Genomic DNA, 22891 nt, shown 5'->3' on the forward strand with positions numbered 1-22891 from the left:
ATTCATAAAATCGCTTTAAGAAATGCTCCCTCTAATACGAAACTTCTGTGGGTTTGTCTTCGCCCTGGCGGGGAATCCAACCGCCGAAGTCTGCATCGTGAGCCGGGCGCACCACCTGTTGACTACCTCTGAATTTTTTTTTTTTTTTTTTGCACCAAGCCTCAAGTTACGTCCCAGACCCATGCGAAAGGTAGCACTCATATCTAACCTGCTTAAGGTGGATTCAGATGATTGACCATTGGCCCGCGGAGCAGCGAGGACGAAGAGTCACTGAGACATCCCACTTCTGCCCCATGAGGTTCGCGCCTGGCCCGTGATGTTGCTGAACGCGCATGGCGAAAGACCTTGGTTGGCGGGCACTGGAGAGAATATCGCAGGTACAAAATCCGCCATTGTGGCGAAGTTAATTACGACGTTGGTTCCAAGGGCACATGGGAACCACAACACTGACAAAATTTATACTGCGATAATTTCGCTGGCGAATAAAAAAAAAAATAAAAGGCACTTTTCTAGTTTTTAAGCATGTATCGTTCCTGTGTTTGCATCCGGGTTGTAGTGTTGTAGACTTTTCAGATTGTTGTAATGAGAGTTGACTTGTAGTCAGTTCCCGTGAGATGTGTGGAAGAATTTGGACAGAAGGATCAATCCCGTTTTATTGCTATAGGTGTCCCATGGCGGCGAAAACTGTCTGGCGTCGACGGCAGCAGCGTGTGTGTGAAGCCTCCACAGGTGAATCGCAGCAATTGGTGTTTAGGGGGACTTACCTCTCTCCACCTGACACCTGCCACGGTTGGCAGGTGTCAGGTGAGAGAAGGAAATCCCCCTCTGCACTTAAAGGGAGAGATGACGGAGACGCCGGTTTAACAACGACTCAACAAAAATGAGTAACAGAAGTGATGACAACTAAAAGTGGATGAAGAATAGAATTACAATTGGAATAAAGTCGTAATCGGAATAGAATCAAAATTGGAATAGAATTATTATTGGAAGCGATTGGTGAGTGAAATACAATGAAGTCATAATCGGAATAGAATCAGAAATAGAATAGATTGTCGAGCGAAAGCAAAGCGCTATAGTATTTCCTTCGCATAAATACAGTTGATTGCACCAAAATTCTTTAAGTTCAGTATAAACTGTACTACATATTTTCGAGCTCAATGATTTCACGTCATTTGCGTCAGGGCAGTAGGGAAAAGTATGCTGAAGAACAAAGGTTGTTGGAAGGAGCGCTGTCCCGAAGGCGACGTCAGCCCACCAGACTGCCTGCAAAAAACGGTAAATGAAATCACTCAGCTGCCGCTACATTGATCTTAGAGCTGGAAAAAATCTGTTGTGAGAAGTGGTGTTTATTTGTGACAGAATGTGATGGTTGACTTTCAAATCCTAGAAAATCAACGCTCTCTCGATACACATTTTTTTCAGCGAAGGTAAGACCTGAGCGGCAAGATAACGCTAGTGAACTGCAAATGGCGACTATTTTCAATTCCAAACGAAGAACTGAGCAGAAGCTCAAGAAGTGTATTAATTAAGGGGCAGTGTGCCCTTGTCGTGGTGCCAGGAACTGTATCGCCCTTCCTCTTAAGCTCATGCGACTGTCGTCTGGAACGCCAACCTGACATAGTTTTAGGTGACGCTCGTAAAAAGAGTCTAAAATTGCACCGCAGAGCTCCTTTCAAAGGCAAGTTGGGAGAAATTTGACATGACCTCAGTGGTTAGACAGCTCGTAAGAAACAGCTGTATATCGATTGATCTGGAGCTGCAGCCAACGATCATGAAACGTTTGACGGGTTGCGCAGCACCGGTGCACGCCCCGAAAAGGACTGCAGGCTTTGGCAAAGACAGCAGAGTACTATACAGCGTCAGGCGAAATGCATCCGGGGTACAGCACTGTGGTGCCGGTCCCAGTTAAGGCACACGTCATCTCACCGAACGTGCTCCGAACGGGGCTTTGGTTGTGGTTCAGCTTACCGGCCACGCACGCAGTCATGAAGGAGGCCAGTGATCCAGCACACATGGCGCGTAGCACTAGTTGGCTCACGTCGTCCATGCGCGCGGGACACAGCACGGCCAGGGTTGCCATTGCGATCCCTAGCGAACCGAGGCTGGTGGAGCCGCACAGCGCGTACGTCGCTATGAGCACCGACCGCGGCTGCAAACAGAATGAAGGCACTTTACAGCGGTGGCTGTATGATGCACGTCCGGCGGAATTGCGTCGTCGGCGTTGTCCGCGCTCTCCCCCTCTCCCTTCTCACTCACTCTACCGTCGCCTGCTTTTCTCGGCTGGCCTATCACACTGCACACCCGCCTTGCAACGCACGGTGGCACGAGTGACGCACGCCTGTCCCCTATGTCGCACACCTTATGAAAGGTTACTGCATCCGACAGCTCCATCTCTCAGCAGAAGGCATTCACTAGAGCTTGTTGGTGGCGCTAATCCTAGTATAGCGCCATAAACGCAAAAGTCATCCCGCACCGCTAATCAAAGTTGCTAAACGCCTACCGAATTGGATCGGCGTTTAGCACCAGCACAGCTGTCATTGAAATTCGCATTGGCACAGGAGCACAGTTCGGGCCATTTTTTTTAGATAAATTAGAGCAGACGGCGATACAGATCGAGATGAGCAAGAGGATAGAAATGCATAGTGGATGTGCGGCTTTCGAAGTGAACGTCCCAGTATCAGATTTCCTACACCTTGCCCACGGACCATCTCATGAAGGCACATCCGCCTGCGCACAGGTGTGCAATGCGTGGTGCACAGGTGCGCAGGTGTGCAATACTATTAGTTTCCATACATATTTTTGATCTATGCTCTTGCACTGTCCTTTCCTGTAATTTTTTTAGACGTGTTTTCTGCTTAATAAGAATATAATGAATGTTTCTATTAGGAAGTTGTGTTGCACAAACATTTGCACTGTGATCATTATATTGTTTATGTATGTGCATGTATGTGCCCCTTGCTGTTGTGTTCGAGTGGTGCTTAGGGCCCAGTCAGGCGGATTGATTTTCGCCTTTTGCCCTCTGCACCAAGACACTGTGTTTTTCTTGAATAAAAAAAAATGAATATACGTACGTGCAGTGAGGGGGCCATCTTGACGAGGTGCAGGTAGGCGACGAACTGGTTGGCCAAGAGGCCGGTGCCGATGAGCTGGCCCACGCTGCCACTGTCCTCCCACGGCACGCCCATCAACAGTGCTAGAGGCGCGAACACCACGCCGAGGGCGTCCTGCGCACCGGAACCTCTTTGTGGTGATGTCGGAACGAGTGCGGAGATACTTCCACCGCTGTGTTACCTCACAAAGGCTAGGAAAGTTGGCGGCCACACTTTTCTCTGACGAAACAGCCAGCGCGAGTGCCACGCAGTTACTCTACTATGGTCAGAATTTGTGCTAACGAAAGGTGGAAACAGCAGCGACCTCTTTGTATCATTTCCGTTCGCAGTTCAGATCGCTGTTTGTTACTACAATCGGCGTACGTTTGTATACTTACTTCTCTCTCCTGAAGCATTTTCATACATTCATTTATATGTTTCGCCTGCGGACGCAAAACGACCAACTGTCCTTCCTTGGACAGATTTTTTTTAAATATTTTGATTGAATTAAGCCTGTTGTGCTTTGAGCGGTGCAGGCTGGGACTTATTATTTTAGTTTTTCATGTCCAGCATTCTTGGACAAAGATTTTGAATAGCTGAAAATTGTAAGGTGCTTTATGGAAATATTGAAGGTAATGGTCCATTCTTCCAATGTGTAGCAAAATCTTTTAAACTTTTTCCATCACTCGCATAAAGACTGGCACAGAAAACCAATGGGGAAAGCTTTTGAAGATAACAAAAACGATAATAGAAAAAAATGCTAGACTATCGTCTGGCGATCTGCGGATATAATAATTGTTATAATGAAATGCTACATTTAAAAAAATTCCGTTCATAGAAGGTTTCGAGCTCAAAAATGTTTTTGCCCAGAATTGTTGGGTATGAGACTTGCCGACGACCCAGTAAAGCAAAACCATGAGCCAATCAGGCTGTACACACTGTGTACAGCGAAACCCTTCGATTTTTTTGAACCACATTACTGGTTAATAAAAATTAAAAACTGGGCTCACATTCGATGTTGACGGCCTTCGATTTCGTAATTTAATCTTGCCTCCTGAAATCATTTTTGCTAGCGCTTAGTGAACACACGAGACAAAGAACACAAATACACAGGACAGACGCTAGTCCTCCTATAATCAAAATTTGAAAGAAATTATTAGTTATTTCAGTTAATTAGTTGTCTAATTAATGAACGCTAATCGCGCACGTAATGTCCACCTTGCTGTACAATCCCCTGCACAACATCACACCGACGTATCTCTCATGGTTTTCAAAATAAAAATTTGTAAGCGTTAAAAAAACCACCGGTGGTTTAGCTTACGGTTAATCGTGAATTATCGTGCGCTAGCGCGGTTAACGCTGGTTTTGCATGGTTTCCCTTGCTTTTCAATGGTTTTGCTTTATTTGAACTGCCTACCTTGGTTGACATATCACATGAAGTAAGTCTGCGGGATATTGCACCATTTTAGACTTTTACTGCAGTTGAATTGGTCATTCTCTACATTCACGTACCCCTGGGAGTCCTCGTATAACGCTCCTGGCGCAGTGGTGCAGCGGTTTAGCGACGCGCCACTGCCCTGCGGTGGCAGGTGCCGCCTTCGGTGGGGCTTGTGAGGCCCAGGTTGCTCTTCCCGATGGACGTCTCACGACTAATCATTAAGTGAACTGCCACCTGCCACGGTGGGCAGTTTGTTCACAATCCGATGGGCAGGTCGTAATGACGTCACAAGGTCACGTGACCTATCTGGTGGCCCACCTGCCACCCAGGCTCTTGGCTCCTAGCTCTTGCACGTCGTGGAGGGACCAGACAGACAACGGGGACAAGGGTGGGAAGGTTGCCACCTGCCCACCGTGGCAGGTGCGTCACCTGCCAGAAGCAGGTTTGAGAGAGACAACAGCTTTTCGGCCGAGCGGAAGCCCTAGTGCTAACGAACTAAAAATCGTCCTTTACACGTACAGGGTTGATCACAACGGCTACATAGTCTGTTTTATATACAGCCTTGCAGTCGGGCATCTACTGAAACCCCGAAGCTCAAAATCTTTGAAAGTTAGAACGAAGGCACCCTTACCCCTGAGGGGCTTGGTAGCCTCACAGGCGCCACAAGTTCCCGACTATGCTGCTCAGAAGCAGATCCTCTGGCTTGAAGACGTTTGAACAACCACGAACGTGTCCTCTTTTAGAATGAAATTGCTAAGCAATGGCAGTTAGTCTCGTCTTCTTTATTCGTGTTTGATTACTTGGTGGCGCCTTTCAGTCACGGCTAATTGCTGTCTACTCTCTACTGACCGATATCGATGGCCCGAGCATAGAATCCCGCAAGCGGACAGATCCGACGAGGCATACGTCCCGTGTGTAGGTACTACGTACCTGAAAATTGAACGGCGGAGCGCTGAGATCATTGAGGACCGTCACGAAGAGGTGGTTTGCGAGGGCCACAAAGGCAAGGAAGGCGACGATGTTGACTGCGATGCCCCCGACCATCAGCAGCGTCACCATGATGCCACGTGACACCGCTTCCAGCATGCTCTGCCCGGACCTGTAACAACGGTGTAAGCGTAACGGATGATGTGGCACATTTAGGGTGTTCCACCTTAGGTGTTATGCAATATTTAAACATAGGCTTTTTGAGTTAGAAGAGCGCATTGTAAGCGATGTAGCGCATCTGAATACAGCTAGTAGGCTTGTTTAATAATATTCAAATAGTTAACTTTTTAACTATTACTGCAAGTCTCCCTATTTATTGAGAGGCGCGTAGCCCGCCGTACTAGTATATTGCGTAATATAGATACAATATAAGTTTTTAGAATTTCGAAAACATTGTTCCCCTCGCGTTGTGGCCCAACAAATTTCGACTATTTCGAAGGTTTAAGTGCAGTTAAGTACATTGCAGCGGGTACTTTTCCTTCAAGCCTCCCCAAGGTGCATGTATCTTGGAGCGATGTAGTCAAAATTTGTTGGGTCACAGCGCCGAGGGTAACTGCGTTTTCGAAATTCAAAAAACTGATATGTTTATTACACTTACGGTCGACTATACACACCTCTCAATAAATAATATTCAGTAAAAGAGTTATAGCGTAAACATAGGCAACCACAGGGAGGTGGCCCACATACACAAGCGGTATAACTTTTTTACTAGTAAATCACTATGAACCAACTCGAACAAAAAGTTTTAATGAAACTCAATAAATCAGGAGGCTAACAACTCATTATTAAGTTAACCAGCCTACTAGTCAGCATGTCCTAGCTGTATCCTGATGGCTACATAGTGATATTCCTATGCCGAATAAGCACTCATCTATCTCGAAAAACCTATTTTTAAAATTTGCGGAACATCTTAGGTGAAACACCTGGTATACCTACAAGCACATGCGTAGAGATCGGGCCGATTTCAGGTCGAGCGTTATGGGGGTTGTCGCTTTCGTTCAGGGGGCCGAAATCAGATCAGAAACGCCGAGAGAAAATTGCAGCGTTTATACTTTTACTACCAGTTGTATTTAGAACCTGCTCAGCCAACTTCTTCCTTCCTAATGGTTTTCCCCATTAGGAAGGAAGAAGTTGGCTGAGCAGGTTCTCTTTCGACGGAAAACTAGCGGAAGAGACGCGTTGAAATGTGTTTTGATTACGTCAGTAAAAGAACCTTACGGGCAAGTTGGTAACTTTCTAGAGACATAACTGCAGCGCGAAAACCACAAACACATATTGAAGAAACACGTGCAGACATAGACAATCGCTGCAGTCATCAGCTAACACCAGCTAATTACATGAGCTAATTTCTAGGACATAACCGCATCAAATACCTAGTCGTATGACCTTATTCCTGCGGAAACTGTATTTTCTTGGTGCTCACTTTAAATGTAAAGAATGTAGATTGTCATATATAGGGCACAGACTAACTATAAGCGAGGGGGATTTCCGACGAAAACAGGGTGATAAATGAAGTTTTATACGTTACTCCTTTGTCTCCCGATCACTCATTGCTCAAAGGGCACAGGACTCATCTTGGTCCCTATTATCCGAAACAGCTGTTTCGAGCTGTGTCTCTTCGTTAAAAACACGCGCATCAGAAACTAGGTATGCGAAGATCACCGAGTGTGCACCAAGGCTGCAGCGGCTGCATTGTGGCATTTATGCACGGTACACCGCATAAAGTAGCCATAATACCGATATTTTGCGCATGGCATCTGCTTAGGCGGAGAAAAAACAAGGCTTTACCCCCCTTTATTCATCTTTCCATTTTATTCTCGCCAAAACTGCGTGCCACTAATTCTATCCAGGGGGCAAAACAAACAACGGTCAAGGAAGACAGGAGCTCTCTTCCTTACCCTTGTTTGCTTTTAACCTACTTAGGTACGTACGCGTCAGCTAGCCCACCAACTCCATTGTTTCGTGCCAAAAAGAACATCGCACGGCTCATCTGCGGGCCCCCCTTTTCTATGTGCCGGACAGAATGACCACTCCAGCTCTCCAAGCATCACGCACTGAAGGAGCATCAAAGCAACGCCTTTCGCTCTGTACTTCGTTGCAGTGAATCCTTATAAGTACGCCTAATAGGGAGGCGATCCTCCGCACCTAGGTTTTTAGCCGATGGAGTCGAGCAGGAATGGAGCCAGGCGCACTTGAAGACATCCATGTAGCAGCGGTAGGTGTACGCTGAGCTCGAAGCTCACGAAAGGTTTACAAGAAAACACCTAAATATAGCAGTCACATTCCAAGAAAGACTTCTTGAACGGAACGAGAACTAGCAGTGGGTTTTCGGTTTACTATTTTTAGCTTGAGAGTGACTGATCGAACAAACTAGCATGTGCGTGCGTGCACGCGTTTGTTTGTTGTTTGTTTGTGCGTGCGTGCGTCGGAGAGAGACCCGCGGACCTACCCTGCGTCGGTGGACGAGGCCTCCTCGTCCTCGTGCGCAATGGGCCGCTCGGTTGTCTCCGGGTGCAGAAGCTCGGCGGCAGCCAGCGCTGCCGGGATGCTCATCAGCGACGCCAACGCCAGGTGTCCGGCGTCCAGCTGCGCTACACGACGGGACCGGGCCGACGATGAAAAAAAAAAAGAAACTTTCTATCCTGAGCGACCACCGGAGGCACAAGTTTAAAAATGGCGGCGTATTTGAGGCAACTAAATCCCGGGGAAGGTACGCGACGACCGCGCATGCGTGAAGAGCTTACTGCTGACTGCAAACGTTAGATAACCACCAGAAGGGCTTTACGACCGGTGCGTGCTAGGCAAGTCTGGCTGTCCACAGCTGTCGCTCGAACTCGTCACCACTGTGCACTTCAAGGGGCGCATATTAAGGCGAAAGCCTTTGATGCCTCATCGTTGTCGACAGAAGGTTGTAGGCAGGGGTGTCACGCTTTTTCTAATCAGACCAGAAAAAAAAAATGGCTGAGGCTTAACTTAGTTAAGCCTGGAGAATGCGAAGCATCATCGTGTCGCGTAATTTGGAGGCGCACAACCACAGCGAAGGCGCGAGGTGGGCCCCCGTTTCTCCACTGCCGTGACGTCATCGTGTCACGTGGTGTGACGTCATGTATCACGTGATTTGGAGGCGCACAACCACAGCGACGGCGCGAGGTGGGCCCCCGTTTCTCCACTGCCGTGACGTCATCGTGTCACGTGGTGTGACGTCATCGTGTCACGTGATTTGGAGGCGCACAACCACAGCGACGGCGCGAGGTGGGCCCCCGTTTCTCCACTGTCGTGACGTCATCGTGTCACGTGGCGTGACGTCATGTATCACATGATTTGGAGGCGCACAGCGACGGCGCGAGGTGGGCCCCCGTTTCTCTACTGTCGTGACGTCATCGTGTCACGTGGTGTGACGTCATGCATCACGCGATTTGGAGGCGCATAACCACGGTGAAGGGCTGAAGTGGTAGCTAAAGTAGTATGCTTCGCATAAAAAAGTCTGTGCACGATGGGATCCGAACCACCATCCTTCCGTTCCGCAGCCGAGCGTTGGCTACGCTGCTTCCTGCCAACGCAGATGTAGTTCTGTTGTCGCTCGAGAGTGTTTGCATAAAGGCGTCGATCCAGACGGATGCCTCCCAAACGCCCTCCAGTGTCTCCAGCATTTAAGATTCACAAACAATTGTGTACTTAACATCTTAACCTCACATCAGTGACACAAGCAGCAACACTGCGCTAAAGGCTTTCGCCTCACCGCACTTTAGGTCAACAAAGTAGCCCCTGATTTTTTTTTTTTTTCGGCACGGGTAATGAAATCCTGCAACCGTTACTGTCGAAGCAGTCACGGGGTTTCGTACATGCTCGGAGCTCTCTCGCGCAGTTTCGGCCAGTGAGTGCGGCTTTCGCTAACGCACTGCACCGGTAATGGTAATCCACAAATCTCCTTGTCAACGAACTGGAGTGCGCATGCGCTATCTCATGAACGGCTGCATGCGCGCACACGTCGACAGTGCACGTGTGACTCACGCCGAACACCACGAACGCGGCCAGGCTGGCGACCGGGACATCAGCGAAGCCGCCCGCCATAACACAGTGCAGCTTGGCCGGGGTGAGAGTGGCCAGCTGTGGGGCTACAGCCAGTGGCGCCTCAACCTGCAACGCCGCCAGACACAGAAGCGCGCGCAGCACATTGAGCTACAGAGTTAGCTACAGAGACAGGAAATAGCGTTAGCATTGCTGAAAGTTAGTAAGGTACGCGTACAATACAAGTCAAGGAACATCAATCGAAAGCGCGCACGCAAGCAAGCGGCATGAGTGAGCGATCAGGAAACAGCCGCACGCTGGAGCTCCGCGTCCAGTTTTCAGCTGTCTTCGTCTACAGGAGCTAGCTTCAGCACTTGTGGACCCAATGTGAACTATAACAATCGAAGCCAGTCGCCCAATGGTTTTTTCTAAGTCGAGCCCTGATATATCGAACCCGGATATTTCGAATTATTGGCTGCATCGAACACACAGAATATCCCCTTGAAGGTCCAGTGTAAAAGTATAGGAAAGACGAGTAGTATATCGAACTCCTATTTTACTATAGTCGCTCGATGTATCTAGCGGTATGGCATCTATTCTGAAGCGTGGTTGAGGTGCCCACCGAGAAGTGAGACAGTTACTGCGAAAAATAACTTAGAACGAGAGCTCTACTCCTCGGGGTACAAATTCCGATCTCGATATGAATGAGAAAATGACCTTCAGTGCCTCACAAGGTAAAACCGAACTTAACTGCGTGGTATGGCCCAATGTATTGTATTATGGCCACGTTATCTTATGAGTCATGACTATGACCATTGGGTACCTGACCTTTACATTCGACCTTGACCTTAACCTTGACCTTGGCAGCTTAACAGAGCTTTCGCTTGCGTAACTATAGGTTGAAGCCACGTTGAACCCCAGCCATTTTTTCACCACGCCGCCGGGCGCATGCACGGCGGCGCACTTAACTCCAGCCTCCGCAGTGCTTTCCCCGCCGCGGCGCTCTGCTGCTTTTAACGCTGTGCAGCGTAATGCGCACTGCTATAGGCGGTTCATGAGTGACGCTTCTGCGACACACACAAGCAGCACGGGGTAAACATTAGCATTTTTTTTGTGTGTACTACTCTCGCCAGCCTCGCTGCTCGCTCAGGCGACAAGCAGTTGCAAGTGTGGAAAAGCAAGGCAGGACCATATCGCACCGGTCCCAGGAAGATGCTGGCGACGCAGCTGACGCACTCGGCGCTCGTGGCGCCGGTGACGAGGCGCAGCACTGCAGCGATGCGCCTGGTTGTAGCTTGCGCCATCCCGTAGTAGTAGAGGGCGCTCACGAAGAAGCTCACGTAGAACATAACCGTCACCCCCTGCGGGGTAGGCACAACAAGGTGGGGTACATGAGCGGTGGGGTACTGCAAGAAAAATGTTAGCGAAGAACGCGGAGAGGCCGCAAGCGCTACAGCTCGATTGTTTAAAGCAGCTCGTGCGAGGCTAACCTTTAGGCGACTAAAGGGCGCTCGCCATTCGCTAATGCCAGTAGTAGGTCCAGATTCTTGAACACTTCAGTAAGAATAGGTCAGCTGGCTGCGGCAAAACGGTCAATCAAAGACGGACGAAAACCGAAAAGAGTATAGCTTCAGAAATGAATCATGATCAAAGAACATGGCGCAAATGTTTTCAGCATTTGCTTAGTGCTATTATCGTTTGTATGATCAAGAAGCTACGCAATACGTTATTCGTCTACGCGCATGTTGAATTCGCAACAGTCACTCCGTTTTTTTTTTCATGGTCCCATTTTCAAAAGCGCGCACTTTTTTGTTTGCGTGTGCGTGCGTGAGCCTGTGCATGTGTTGCAACTTAACTGTGTGCAAAAAGAAAAAAAAATCGGGGGACTCTTAAGCTTCGTCTTAAGAGTATGATGCGATAATGGCTCCCTTCAGCTGTCCTCTTTGCATACCTCTTCACAGACACGGACACATCCGGAAAAGACAAACAGCGCCTCCTTTAACCAATTCGAACTAACTTGTCTCGCGGTGGCCCATTGGTATAGCGTGTCTGACTCGGCATAAAGGGGTACGGGTTCGATTCCAATCTGACCACAATTTACCTTTTGGCACAATTAATTTACTTTAGATTGTTAAATGTAACAGTAACCTTTGAGTCATGTCGCGACCTTCTGTTAACAATTTATGCGGTGTTTTAATCACTTCCTCGCCCGCCGCCGGATTCTCCGCTGAACGGGAGCTATCGCTTTCAAGAGAGGAAGCTGGGAATCGGCTAAAGGGTCGCAAGCAGCCGGCCTACGCACCCCGAACACGAACGGCGGCTTCACGGTGGTCACGTTCTCGCCGGCCTCGCCAAGGAAGTCGGAGAGGTTGACGCCGCTCGTCAGGTGCCCGAACATGAATCGCGACGCCTCGCGCGGCACGTCGAGGAAAGCGGTGGCCTTGCGAACCGCGCAGCCCAGCGCCGCCCGGCCCGGCCCCCAGCGTAGCACCAGCGCTGCCGACGCCAGCTGAAGCAGCACCGCCCGAACCACTCGCGCCCACCGGATCTGCGAAGCGTCTCGAAGCTCTTTTCACACGCTCGCAAATGGAAATGTACGCGTAAGATGCTTGCGGATGTCTATTGCTTCTGAGCACGTATGGTAAGCTACTGCATCGAAATTTCTCCCTGGCTAACGGTTGCTCCCTGCTAGCGGCGCATGGTTAACCCGAGGCCCGAACGAGGGCCAAGCTTTGAAGAACGTCGCCTGTCACCGACTTTCGCTCATCGTTTCTCCTTCCCCAAGCCAGTCGTTGTTCCTCATTGGACTGCCGAGCCCACCGGGCAGGCGCGCTTTTGGCTTCTATAGCAAGTAAGCGAGAGATGCTAGTCCCTTTTGACGCAGAAGAGGCATTCGACAGAGGCACAGAAAGCGTAAACAAATGGCGATTTTTCTTTCTTATGAACATTATTTGTCTACGTAGCACGGCAGGCGGCGACACCATCGTTAAGCGCCCGAAAAAAGAGGAATCTCGCTCTGCAGGTGGTGAGCGCTATTGCGCTCACGATCTTCAAAGTGTCAGGCTTGATGGGTGAAACAAAAAAGAAAGGGCCCGCAGTCGAAGAAAGTTCACTTAACAAAACACGTTGTGGCTAGTTAGTGAAGCATGCTTTTTGTAGTGCTGAAAAAACTTTTTCAAGGAACCATGCTTCACCAACTAGCCACAACTTGTTTTGTTAAGTGAACTTTCTTCTACTGCGGGCCCTTTCTTTTATGTTTCACCCATCAAGCCTGACACTTTGAAGATTGTGAGCGCAATAGCGGTCACCACCTGCAAAGCGAGATTCATCGCCTTCTGCCCCAGGAAAGGACTTATGCCTGCAGAAGTGAGTGCCTTTTTTGGAAATTGTAGACCAATTTTAGGACATGCAAGACGTGTTAGCAAAGTTTTAAGAGCAGAACTATGGAGGAAAGTGAGACTGTAGCAGGACTGGTTAAGCTTGGCGTGCCTAAGTGAAGGTCAGCGCCCGCACTGTGTACTTCTTTCTGCGTTCATTTTTGTAGTGCTGAAAAAGCTTTTTCAAAAAAGAGGAAGGCGGAGGGGAACTGGTACCCAGGCTATATGCGGAAGAAGCCCACCTTGATCCTGTTCTGCGAGACCAGGTAGCCGCCGCAGACGAGAGTGAGCAGGCCACTCAGTGACCGCAGCCGCTGCATACTGTGCAAGCTGTCCAGGATAAGCAGCAACAAGCACAGCGCAGCCACTGACCCATGACCTGCCACCGTACTGCGTCACCGCGCGTTGAAAAAATACCGTGAGGACCTGCTGAGGAATGCATACGTTTAAATACAGCGCGTTCAAATTAGCGTCTAAAGAAACGGCTTTTGAGTGGCTCGTTCTCGGCCTTTCCTTGCTTGCCGAGGGTACTCGCTCACGTCGCTGAAAAATAGGCGGATGGTATGGCTGTCTAAAAGACTTCCGTTGCTTTCATCAGGACGTGCAACCTCCAAACCCGAAGCGAACATTTATTTATTTATTTTTTTTCACTCCCCAAACTGTCCAGGTTTCGTGATATAGCGTGACCCTTTCTTTCCGCGGCAAGCACTGTGAGGACACTCATCGCGGCTGGCAGAATTGTCGCGTCTACTGCATTGCTGCAAGGATGAGCTCGAAGAAGCATTGGCAATTACGCTGCAGCACGAGGATCTTAGGTGCACACATGAGGCCAAGCCACTGAAATAGAGGAAAGCTCAGCAGAATTCGTCTTATTTTTATGATGGTGTTGGAGTAGGAAGGTGCAGTTCTGCAATAATATCTGATCAGAGATATTTACTTTTATAGAAAGTAGAGAAAAATTCACGGGGACTCATAATTACATTGTTTTGGCACTGCGATAGCATTAGAAGCTGTTGGTGCATTTACGTCGGATTTTGTGTCATTCTATGATGGTTGTGTTTGGGGGCTCCTACAAGTCTGTCTGCACATAAACATACATATCTTCTGGTCCTCTACCTGGTGGTTAGATGTTTCCCCGAAGGTGTCTAGAGGTGGTGACAAGGACGCAATGAAGACGCACCGAAACGCATAGTTATCATTTCCTGTCTGGTGACATCACATCGCTCCAGTCAATGAGTGAATTTTATGATTGGCAACATATTTTTTTTTTTCGATGAGCCTTCTAATGCTATGCTTGTAATGCTTAGAAAGACAAATACATGCCGCCGTTGGAGACAGAATCCACGGTCTCTGTACGTCCCGTGCAGTATTATTGGTTCGTGGGTTCGGATCCAACCGGCAGCATGTGGATATTTTTTTTTTTTTTTTTGCGGCTGCTGCTGTTGCTGCTTTCTGTAAAACTTATCTTCCATCTAAAGTTATCGCGCAGATGTTTTCTAACTCTAACCAACACAGCCACACCTTCCCGCTTCTCTTGGCTTTAGTCACTGTTAGCTTTTTTCGTTCACTAACGAGCCCCTCGCCTCCTTACCCCTTTTATGTTGCTCACTGCGTCTCTTCTTAGTGACTGCTGTAGCCTCTCTCAGGGCGCACGTACCTAACTTTACGTGGAACAGGACTCGAGCGCTTGCTTTTTACAAGGTCCTAATGTGGACGAAAGGTTCACGCGGAACATAGGGCTAATAGGGCTACACGCCGATTTTGCTAGCTTGGCGTCGACTCAAACCTTGGAAACGAAACCCAACGCAAGCTGCTTCAACCTGACAACGCTCTATTCGGGCCAGGCTTTACGCCCGGCTGAGGGCAAAGCTCTGGCCCATGAAGTATTACCTGGGAGGCTCCAGCCGAAAGCAGACGGAGCAGTTATGAAGGTCCTAAATTGTATACGTTAAAGGAGCATAGACGCCAAATTCTTGCTTGCTTTTTTCTTTGGAAGGGTGCGTAAGGAATTTATATATGAATCACCATGCGGAATTCGCCTTCGCGGTGCAAATAATGTAATATTGAATTTTATTCCCTCAGTTTCGCTTTCAACTGCCGAACGGTGGATATGACATCAAAAACTAAACTTTGACCTGATAGCGAGAGATCGGCTACTGAAACCGAAACATGAGAAAAATTAGTCATGAATTACTTGACGGGCGTATAGGTGAATTTCACACGGCGATTTATGCTGCATACTGCCTTGCGAGTCATTACGAAGCAAGAACACGCAACAAAAATTTCGTGTCTGTACTCCTTTAACGCTTCACTCGCAGGAGGTGGCAGCTGTCACCTTTACATTACAGAACAACTCTCAATCACCCACTCGAGGTGAGTGTGATGCCTGCTAACCGCAGCGATTTTGAACAAAGGCGGTCGTGCTGCGTCGCCGGTGCCAGCCGGGCAGCGGCGGCGGTGAGGACCAGGAAGACGTGCACGACCAGCGTGAGCGCGGCCAGGAAGCGGCCGCCACTGCACCAGTCCCCCGAGCGATGCCAGGTGCGCGCCACGGCAACCGCCACGTACGCGTGGTACAGCAACGCCAGCAGCAGCTGCGATACACGCATTTCTGTGCTCGCACATCTCGCCCATGGCCCACAGGATGGCCTTCTCGTGGCCTACCAGCTCTACACGCCACAACGTTCGTCACTGCCGCGAGTGTGACGCCGATTGCTTTGGTACGAAGTGTATAAGGTTTGGTGGAGACAATGAGAGATACCGAGAGATGGTGATATGGCACGCCCTGCTGACGCGCAAGCATTTCGACTGGCACGAGATCGCGAAACAGAAGCGCCCAGGCCGCCAATATCCAGCAGTGCATGTCGCAGAAAAGGGAGAGGATTGACATAGACGCGAAAATACTACAGTGCGTACCCGCTTTGCCAAAAGTAGCCGAGCAACAGGTTTGTGCTTCTAAACAGTATAACGGGGTCTTTACGGCACCCCCTAAACATCGAAAGGTGTCAGAAAGGGAGTACAAGGGTTCACCTTACTTTACACAGTTTCAGGGCTGCCACAAGTGCTTCGCTACGCGGCTAAGAAACAAACCAACAATGCCCGGTTACTTTTGGCAAGGACGGATACGTGCCACGGCAACGTTTAGCTATTCTTGAAATTTCTCGCAGACGGCTTGTCGGTACATACCTTTCTTACTGTTTATTTCAATATGCAACTTGATACGATCACATCCACTACCGGGCAGTCGATTACGGCGCGGCTCTGTCTCGGGCATGCGCTGAAGTTTTTCCCCTTTTCCCTAGCAGTTCCCGCTAGGCGTGCGATAGGTCCCAAATTCTGAACATAGAAAAAAATGGGTGGTGTAAAAGAGAAGAGGCCAGCGGCAAGATCCCCAAATCCTTCAAGCAGAATTCACACAGGCGATGTACGCCTCCGTAGCCGAGGGCGAGCGCACGTTACGTAAAGGAAAAGTCACGAGTCTTCGAGAGGCGGTGCGGTGGCGAGGCTTCAGCGGCGGGGAGAGGCAAGTTTGCTTGGCCACGGCTGGACTGGAGCAAACGATCCCCGCTACGTTTTTGGAAAGTTCTCAGCTCGTGCTCTGAGGATGTGCCCAACAGCGGCATTCCCTGTTTTAGTAGGCGCTTCGTCTGGTAAATGGGACGGCGACGTCGTATGCATCCTAGATTTACGATGCTCGCAGGTGTGAAACGGAGTCGAAAACTTACGCCGCCAGTGCAGACATATTTAGCTATGAAGAACGTAAACTAAGGTATGTTTATGAAAACTCGCACGTCGTGCATTACTCCGTTTGTAGTGCGAAAATGCCATCCGGTGTCTGCTGTTCACTAGTACAGAGTGCTCTGCTCGGCTACGTCCCGAATCATCAAACATCTACAGATGCGAGGACCACACAGCCGCGGCCTAACAGCCGCCTCCTCCTCCGGATATCTACGCTGTCTGCAGAAGAGCTGAAACGGTCCGCAGCTTACCAACTTCATGTGAGGACGAATGCAGCGAGCGTAAAATCTCAGCTTCTGTTCCTCTGCGAGTTCCGTCTTCGAGTGCGGCAACAGAGGCAGCGACGGCTTCTCAAGGCATGGTTTGTCCTGCATTTGAGCGCGCCTTAAAGTAAAAATCAATAAAGATGCACAGCGTTGCAAACTACATCGAAGGAAACTGCGGCAGGTTTGCCTGGGACAGCACACTTTGCCAAACCAGTGTTCCTTCAGCGTATTACGCCGCGACACGCGACCCGTTCTGATACAACGAAATAGCCATCCTTGCACCAGACTCCAGAAATATATTTCATACGTTTTCCCTCGCCGCAAAGAAGGGAGAGAGATAGATGGGGGCGCAGACAGATAGGGACGGGTGGGGGGCAGGCCGCTGGCTGCCCGACCTTCACAAGGTCCGGGTGGGTCGGGCAGCCAGCGGGCGACAGAAAAGTGAGGACAGATTTCAGAAACTCGAAGGCCCACCTGGCACACACAGCCGCAGCTGGCGCAGTCGCCATAGAGCCCACAATTCTGCAGAAAAGAAATTTGTCAATGCAGCCGGTTATGTGACAGCCGCCTGAAAGGTACTGTTGCGACCATGGCACGTCCGAAAACTGCGGCTGTCGATGCTCGCGTATTGCGAAGCGAAATGACCGAAACTCTCATCAAATCACAGTAGACGCACGTAAATTATGCATTTGTAGTACAAAGTAAAAAAAAAATTGCAGTGTATCTCCAATTGTAGCCCATGTGCAGAGTTGGTGCAAGTACGACATGCATTGCAGAAAAAGCATAGCACATTCCAACAGTTCGTTAGGACACATATATGGCCATACAGAACGGACATTTTATCGGCACTAAGAACTCTTTTTTTTTTTTCAGTGCAACTTCTGTTATTTTTTTAACCCCAAGTTGGAGCAGACGCATACAAAACCTTGACATTTAAGAGGCGCACAGTGGCTTCCATTTGCGGCGTACCGGTTGCGGCGGATTTTTGTCGACCACAGTCAAGGGCGTCTCAAGCTCAGCTCGCTCGGCGTTCGGCTGGATAGCGGCGCCCGCAGCAGAGGGACCATCGCACCGTGGGTGCGAATCCCCTTGCGGCACTGTAGCAGCGCCGGATAAAGACGCCCCAGGATCATCGGAAGGCAGTGGCGGCGACATCTGTTAATAGCATGGCGTCAAACTATAGGCCAGAGAAAAGCGAAAAAAAAAATGACCGTCATGTTATGCCTAAACACAAAAACAACAATAAACGGACAGTACATCACCCAGTCGGAGTGGGTCACAAGATTGAACCACTGGTTGAAGAAGCCGCCCGATTTTGTTATCTTCACGTGGTTATTTTCACCTTCGACGTCGCGGTGGGACAGAAGTGTTTCACAAAACTTGATCATGTGGCGCTGCATGCAGCAGCGTTAAGCCTTGGTTACACTTATTAGCGCTCGTAAAATGCTAATAAGTGTGTTACGGGCAGATCGAAACATGGAGGCTAACAAAGAGGGTTCAGCTTAAGTTAAGGACAACACAGCGAGCTATGGAAAGAAAAATGATAGATGTAACGTTAAGAGATCGGAAGCGAGCGGAGTGGGTGAGGGAACAAACGCGGGTTAATGACATCGTAGTCGAAATCAAGAGGAACAAATGGGCTTGGGCAGGGCATGTAATGCGAAGGCAAGATAATCGCTGGTCTTTAAGGGTAACGGAGTGGATTCCAAGAGAAGGCAAGCGTAGCAGGGGGCGGCAGAAAGTTAGGTGGGCGGATGAGATTAAAAAGTTTGCGGCAATACGGTGGCTGCAATTGGCAAAGGACAGGGCTAATTAGAGAGACATGGGAGAGGCCTTTGCCCTGCAGTGGGTGTAGTCAGGCTGTTGATGATGATGACGCGATTCCACCACTTTTTGGTAAAATCCAGTTTCCGGGGCATCTCCAGACTCTCGCTCGCGAAACAATCGGTCTCTGCACCTACCGCGAGCTCAGTGGCCTCAGTGGCCCTGTCCTGGGTGCCGTTTTCGCGGTGCTCCCCACTGCGACCCTGCGACGTGTGCCTCCGGGGCCAGGATCCGCGCGGCGTGAGCGCCCCTACCGGAGAGGACCTGGAGCTGTGCCTGCGACGCCGGGAGGACAAGCCATCGTCAGTGTCCGTGGCATCCTTCGAGTCCTGCGGGGGCGCACACAAACACTTCTGTACACAATCTGCAACTCGACACCTGCCAGTTTTCGAGCCCGCTGTAGGCGGACAAATAACATAGAACGCAGCTGGACTCGATATGAGCCAGCCTAAAGAAAAGGAACAAGGATTTAGCGGTAACTCCTAGAATATATGTTGTCTGAGCATCCGCCTCGCATGCGGGAGGTGCGGGGTTCGATCCCCTGTGCCGCAGGGTACCAATCGGTGATACAATAGGTACAAGCTTTTCCCTGGTCTGGTGCTCAGCTCAGGGTGAAATCCTTTGGAAATGGGTCTTTGGCACCACCTTGAGCAGAAGAAAATACCTCGTGTGATGGCGCTCTTTGGCCACAGATGTCCTTGCGCCATAAAAGTCCATCATCATCAGAGATCCACTTCAGCAAAAGTTCCTTGTGGCGTTGGGCTGCTGTGTCTAAGGGCCGAATCCCGGCCGTAGAAACTGCATTTCGATGGACGCGAAATGCAAAGGACGAACGTGTACTGTGCGGTGAGAGCATGTTAAGGAACCCCGTGTGGTAAAAATTATTCCGCAGCTATTCACTACGTCGTCTCGTTCTCTCTTGTTTCCAGCACCTTTCCTTTACTAAAACCTAATGATTTGGCTCCACAGATGGTTCAGTTTCTCTCGACTGGGCTAAACGCTTCCGCGCGCCTCCGCCGTGATCACGTCGGTCCCCCATACCGTATATCACGGTACATGCTTAGCTTTTTGCACACTACAGTGAACCCTCCGACCCACTAAAAAGAAAGAATGTTCAGGTGTCCGCCGAGATATGTGAGACAGATACTGCGCCATTTCCTTTCCTCAAAAACCAAAAAAAAAACCCGGAAAATTCAGCATGGTTAGACCAAATGCGAATTGGTGCTCATCGGTTTTCGCTTCGGTTTCAGTGCGAGGCTCGGTTATCAAGCTCAAGCAGGCTTCGGACAAAGATGGGCGAAAGCGGTGAGGGGGTACCTCAGTGCTAGAGCGTAAACACAGGAGGGAACACTTAAGCTCCGCCTTCAGGGTATGACGCAATAGTTTCAATGGATTAATGCTCATAAATGCGGAATAGGTCATTCTGTACTTTATATTCATAGAACCCTGCAGGGAGTCCTCACCACTGCCCTGCGATGGCAGGTGCTTCCAGCGGTGGGCCTTGTGCGACCCAGCTTTCCTTTGCCTAGTGACCCATCATTAATCGAGCTGTCACTTGCCGCGGTGGGCACTTTGCTCACTCTCCGGTGGGCAGGTTGTGATGATGATACCGCAAGGTCACGTGACCTAGGTGGACCACCTGCCTCCTAGTTTGCTTTCTGGGGACCCCCTGCCATATACATGTTCGTGATTTTTCACTCACTACGCCGACGCTGAAAACGGCGACAGCACCAACGCCGACACCGGATTTTCTGGTGAACGGGGCCTTTAAAGCTGTCTTTAAAATTTAATTTTTTAAAGGGGCCTTTAAAAAATTCTTGCTGGAGGACATTCGTAAAGCGGCGTCCTTTACCATCCGAGGCATAACGGAACATATTGAGAGCCCCCTTTCAGAGCCCCTTTAGCTGATGTCGCAGTTAAAGAAACACCCTCCCGCACGGGGGACAATTACCATGCTCACAAAAGGTGGCGCTCACTGCTTTGGGAATCTGGCTGAGATGCACACGTCAACCAGGCCTGCTGTTACATAAAGTGAGACGTTGTTATGAGGGAAGCCATTTGTGCAGAGATTCCAATTCGACCAACGCAGCGCCAGTCGCATGCGAAGAAAAAATTGGCAGTGGCTTAGCTCTGGTTAAGCCTGGATATACAAGTGAAAAGCTGCAGTTATGCTTAAGTTCGAGGTCATGGCTGTCGCAGTTCATCCACAATGCACTGGGAGCACTACGATAACGGTGTAAAGCGCGTTATATAGTCCTCCTTCCGCATGCGTAGTAACTGTGGTAAACACGCGGCTGCAAGTAGCGTCATAAGAGGAAGCCAAGTGCGCGCCGATGCACACTCGGTAAACACGCGCAGAGCGCGCGAACGACGGCGAAGGTCGACCGGCGGAGCCGCGCTCGGCGGCGGCTCCGCCGACCACCTGCGCCTCTCCAGTGACCTCACGCGGCGAACTCGCGCATTTGCAGCTGTGGCTCACGGCCGGGCTAGAGGGGTGACGCGCGCGCAGCGCGCGCGTCACCCCTCTAGCCCGGCCGTGTGTGGCTAAAATTAATCACGGCGCACGCCAGACCCGGTGTTGACTAGCCTAGTGAAGCTTTTCGCTTCAAAAGACGCCGTACGATAAGAAGAAAATGACTATATACCTGCTTTCCCGGACCGCCAGAGTCGGCACCCGCGGGCGATGATCCTTTGCTGCTGCGTCGAGACGAGCGGCGCTTGCTGCGGTGTTTCTTGCTGGCACGGTTTACGGTCGACCCGAACCGAGGTGTACCCGAATCTTGCGCCGCCTGGGGTGCGTCATCGGCACTGCTGCCAACGGCGGCTTCCGGGCGCACGCTGTACGGCGACTCGCCTCCGCTAACCATGCTGCCGCGGCTGACCGCATTGCATGGAGCAACGATGAGTTGCTGCGCTGCGGCATAGCGCGCGACCCGCTCTCGAATAGAAATATTGACCCAACCCTTGTGGCAATTTCAGCGACAGCTGGGAATGTGCGGAATGCCGGTGCCAATAAAGAGGATTTAGTAACCCTGGGCACGGGTGCAGGACGTCTGCGGTGCTTACGCCGCTACACTCGGGTTGGCGCCACAGGTACCCGTGAGCTCTTATTCATCACGTTTCTCGATTTCTTGGTGTCTGCTACCACCCCCCTGCGGCGTGAGATTTTCGAAGTCCGAGGAATTCAAGATGCGGCCCCCATAGTAAATAGATATAGCAACCCAATTGGTGATTGATTGGTGACGTCATTAGTATATCGAATTGGCGATTGGTGACGTCATTGATTTTGTTACGTCGTAATTAACAAGTCACATGACTATGTTTACTCGCTTTTAACTCAGTAATTAAAGAGGCATCATAAAACAAATTAGATATTTGGAATCCTCTATATGAGTAGAACAGGTTAGACACTAAATTAACTAAGAAAGTTAATATTTAGTTTAGGGTTATGCTTATATTTAATTGCTTATAATTAATTAACCGATAACGTCATGATATAACTAATGGATATTCGTAACAGCTCGATGCGTATAGTGTTAGACACTAATATTGTCAATTATGATATTTACTTATGGTTAGGCTTATAATGGCGGCCATGTCGTCACCACTCGGCAGCACATTATTTCATACCTCATGGCGACCGGACGCTTGAGGTAAGGAAATATGGCCCTCCAAAGAGCCGAAACACTTTTTCGGCCTAAATTGGCCAAAAATATCCGACCTCAAGGTGGTAGGCGCCCGCTCGCCGTAACGTATGGAAATGTAGCCTAACCACGAGGCAATACATCACATAGACGATAGCTGGCGCTACCGAACAGCCAACGCTCATTACTTAAACGTCTTCAAGACGATGGCGGCATTTTTTTCTTGACATCACTATGGTAGGATACAAGTCAAGAAGGCAGCGGCAAATACCCTTCAAAGGAGGCCCTCCAGCCAATGACGTCGACCGATTGTCATGACGTCGCGCTTGATCCCATTTGCCGAAGGCACTTGCCAGTCACCTGCGATTTCACTCTCTACTCGCGGACAACTTTTTATGGCAGTGCAGCAGAGGCTAGGCAGGCGAGGGCAGACAACCTGTCCTCAGCCCTAGCGACTCTGAAACCTATCTACAGATTTCCCCTTCATCCCTACGCACCCCTAGCCCTTACACGTTTCGCG

At 49.8% G+C, this 22891-nt stretch overlaps 1 protein-coding gene across 1 annotated transcript; it reads right to left on the minus strand.

The window, feature by feature from the left end:
- Positions 1-203: 203 nt before the first annotated feature.
- LOC149341196 (uncharacterized) lies at positions 204-21645 on the minus strand. The gene is made up of 11 exons (XM_089543127.1): positions 21373-21645; positions 18865-19056; positions 17873-18058; positions 16889-17005; positions 13142-13289; positions 10722-10883; positions 7964-8105; positions 5458-5626; positions 3072-3224; positions 1969-2149; positions 204-1263 (listed from the first exon to the last, which is right to left on the minus strand). Exons 1-11 carry the CDS (start codon positions 21592-21594, stop codon positions 1247-1249), a joined length of 1689 nt encoding a protein of 562 aa, XP_089399253.1. The 5' UTR covers positions 21595-21645; the 3' UTR covers positions 204-1246.
- Positions 21646-22891: the final 1246 nt, after the last annotated feature.

This window comes from Amblyomma mixtum, chromosome 5, assembly GCF_055824585.1.
Source record: "Amblyomma mixtum isolate Tamu chromosome 5, ASM5582458v1, whole genome shotgun sequence".
Classification (NCBI taxonomy): Eukaryota; Metazoa; Arthropoda; class Arachnida; order Ixodida; family Ixodidae; genus Amblyomma; species Amblyomma mixtum.